This window comes from Ranitomeya variabilis, chromosome 1 (genome assembly GCF_051348905.1).
Source record: "Ranitomeya variabilis isolate aRanVar5 chromosome 1, aRanVar5.hap1, whole genome shotgun sequence".
Lineage (NCBI taxonomy): Eukaryota > Metazoa > Chordata > Amphibia > Anura > Dendrobatidae > Ranitomeya > Ranitomeya variabilis.
The window spans coordinates 232011760-232015195 of record NC_135232.1 but is presented as its reverse complement, the minus strand read 5'-3'; the positions used below and the strand labels follow the sequence as shown (position 1 = coordinate 232015195).

Below are 3436 nucleotides of genomic sequence, written 5' to 3'. Positions count from 1 at the left end.
CTTGTTCTCAGATTGAGAGGTGGCATGCAAATCTTTGTGAAGACTCTGACTGGCAAAACAATCACTCTAGAAGTGGAACCCAGTGACACTATTGAGAATGTGAAAGCAAAAATCCAAGATAAAGAAGGCATACCACCTGACCAACAGAGGTTAATCTTTGCTGGTAAACAACTTGAAGATGGCCGTACACTCTCAGATTACAACATTCAAAAAGAGTCAACTTTGCATTTGGTTCTCCGTCTTAGAGGTGGCATGCAAATCTTTGTGAAGACCCTGACTGGCAAAACCATTACCCTAGAAGTAGAACCAAGTGACACCATTGAGAATGTAAAGGCCAAGATACAAGACAAAGAAGGAATTCCCCCAGATCAGCAGAGATTGATATTTGCTGGAAAACAGCTAGAAGACGGACGCACTTTATCCGATTATAATATTCAGAAGGAGTCTACTCTTCACCTTGTCTTGCGTTTGAGGGGTGGTATCTGAACCATGACTATCAATGAGCATTGCTGTCTGTCCTAAAATTGTGCTTCTGCTGCACTTCATTAAAGTTAATGCATTCCAAAAACTTATCGTTTGAGTCTTTTTGTGCAGAACTTCTTTCTGATGCCTTAATTCCCAAAATATAATCTGTTTTCTGATCCTGTCTACATTGATTAAGATCTTCCATAGTAAGCAGTGTTCTACCTTTTTGGGCTTTACCAGTTAACAGAACAGTGCAAATCAATTATTGTGCCAAATAAATGTATTTATAAAAGTTACAATTTTAAAACTCTTAAAGATACAAATGGACAGTGTTTTGGGATTCTTAAGACCCATATTTCAAACCAGCAGACGTCATACACAGTGGGAAACCTTTTCAATTTACTTGTACTGGTAAGGGCAAAAGCCACAACTCAACACGTGATAACAACAAAAAAATGGAGTTCTATACACAAATTGTAATAAGTATATTTTCTCTTCGCCACGACAGCACCCACTGAGAGAAGGGATCCGCCCCTAGGAACAGGAAACCCTACGGAGAGATAAAAGGGGCGGTCCCCCTCGCTCCCACAGTTTGGTTTCCTGTTCCTATGGGAATCCACGGAGAAGAGGATGCCTAGCCTGGATGCCGCTTGCGCAGTTTACCTGTGAGGACGGCAAGGGCTCCAGAGCTGGATGCAGCATCGGGGGTCCTGGTGTCAGCTTCCCCCCTCTGCTGGCAGATGCCGTGAGGCCAGGACTGAAGGGGTTGCTGGCTCACGAAGATCCATCCGGGACGTCTGCGGGGAGCTGCTGAGGTATGGTGAGCGCTGCGCCGTCCTCGGCGGGCGCTCATGCGGCGTGGAGCCCCAGTATGTTTCCCCTGGAAGTGCAGCGAAAGCTTCCGGGGTAATGGAGGAGGAAGACGGCGCCTGCGCTGATACCGGTGGCAGCGCAGGCGCATAGTGTATGGCCGTGACCCGGAGGTGATTAGCACTTCCGGGTTCAACCGGAAGAAAATGGCAGCCCCCATGTGAAAAGGACGCCGGCGCTGACACTCCGGTGTCCAATATGGATTCTGCGCCGGACCCTGCGATGTCTTCTGTTGAAGCCACCGCAACCACTCCACGCAGCCGTGCCAGCAGCAGTCGCTCTAAACAGAGCGGATCTTCTAGGAAGAAATCAGACCGAGCTACTCCTCAGCCTGTGCCTGTCTCCTCATCAGCCGGTACCTTGACAGACAGCTTCACTGGAGTGAGTGTGCATCTACCCTATTAAGCTGATTATTGTTCCCTCCTTCTATACACCCTAGGCAAAAAGAACTGAAAAAACGAAACACAGATTGTGCGTTATGTCTCCAGCCCCTTCCGGATAGTTACAAAAAGAGGCTTTGTAAACCATGCATTAATTCTACCTTACGGGAGGAAGCCTCAGTTAAATCAGAAGACATTAGAGTCATGATTAGGGAGGAATTACGAGCCCTGCATAGTGCTGACAAGGTGCCACGTACTAAAGAAAAAAAGTGGTACGTTTCCCCTATGTCTGATCAGTCTTCGGATATAGAGAATGCAGACAAGACCCTCCTTTCCGGTAATAGCAGCGGTAAAAAATTTAGTAAAAAAAGAGTGGGAAAGCCAGGGGCAAAGGGGATTACCACCATCCTCAAAAAGGCGTTATCCCTTCAATGACGAGGAGTTCTCAGCATGGTCAAAAGCCCCAAAGGTAGACGCAGCAGTGGCATCCACATCCAAAAGATCCTTGCTGCCTGTGGAGGATTCGGGCTCATTGCAAGACCCACTGGACCGTAAAGCCGACTCTCTTTTAAAAAGAGCCTGGGAGTCGTGTACGGGAGCTTTTAGATCGGCTACATGCACCGCTAGGTCCATGCTAGTCTGGCTAAATGACTTGGAGGAAGGACTAAAAAGCGGTCTCTCTAGAGACAAGTTGATGTCCTCTATACCAGAGGTCCCCAACCTTTTTTGCACCAGGGACCGGCTTTAAGCAAGACCAGTTTTCCATGGCCCGGTGGGGGTGGTGCAGGGGCGGGGCTTTGGTCATATGGGGGTGGGGTTATGGAGGGATGGAGCTTAGTGCATACTTATCATATAATTATGACATTTATAATGAGAATGTGATTCAACTTACCATAGGTTCAGAATGAGTGGGAGCACCATGCTTGTTTCCCTGGTGCTCTGCACCGTTCATTATTGCCCCATAGCTGTGCCATATAGTGCTCTGCACCGTTCATTATTGCCCCATAGCTGTGCCATATAGTGCTCTGCACCATTATTGCCCCATAGCTGTGCCATACAGTGCTCTGCACCATTATTGCCCCATAGCTGTGCCATATAGTGCTCTGCACCATTGCCCCATAGCTATGCCATACAGTGCTCTGCACCGTTTATTATTGCCCCATAGCTGTGCCATACAGTGCTCTGCACCGTTCATAATTGCCCCATAGCTGTGCCATATAGTGCTCTGCACCGTTCATAATTGCCCCATAGCTGTGCCATATAGTGCTCTGCACCATTATTGCCCCCATAGCTGTGCCATACAGTGCTCTGCACCATTATTGCCCCATAGCTGTGCCATACAGTGCTCTGCACCATTATTGCCCCATAGCTGTGCCATACAGTGCTCTGCACCATTATTGCCCCATAGCACCATTATTGCCCCATAGTGCTCTGCACCATTATTACCCCATAGCTGTGCCATACAGTGCTCTGCACCATTATTGCCCCATAGCTGTGCCATACAGTGCTCTGCACCATTATTGCCCCATAGCTGTGCCATACAGTGCTCTGCACCGTTTATTATTGCCCCATAGCTGTGCCATATAGTGCTCTGCACCGTCCATTATTGCCCCATAGCTGTGCCATATAGTGCTCTGCACCGTCCATTATTGCCCCATAGCTGTGCTGCTGCAATAAAAATAATAAATTACATACTCACCTCTTGCTTGCTGACTGATCAG

At 47.9% G+C, this 3436-nt stretch overlaps 1 protein-coding gene across 1 annotated transcript; it reads left to right on the top strand.

Annotated features, from left to right (window-relative positions):
• The first annotated feature begins 108 nt into the window (after positions 1-108).
• On the top strand, positions 109-572 carry LOC143811900 (ubiquitin). Its single transcript, XM_077293261.1, has one exon. The coding sequence runs from the start codon at positions 253-255 to the stop codon at positions 484-486; it is 234 nt and encodes a 77-aa protein (XP_077149376.1). The 5' UTR covers positions 109-252; the 3' UTR covers positions 487-572.
• The last annotated feature ends 2864 nt before the right edge of the window (positions 573-3436 follow it).

Bases quoted from the DNA above. Each gene is read 5' to 3' on its own strand.
- LOC143811900 (XM_077293261.1), top strand. From the start codon at position 253: ATGCAAATCTTTGTGAAGACCCTGACTGGCAAAACCATTACCCTAGAA.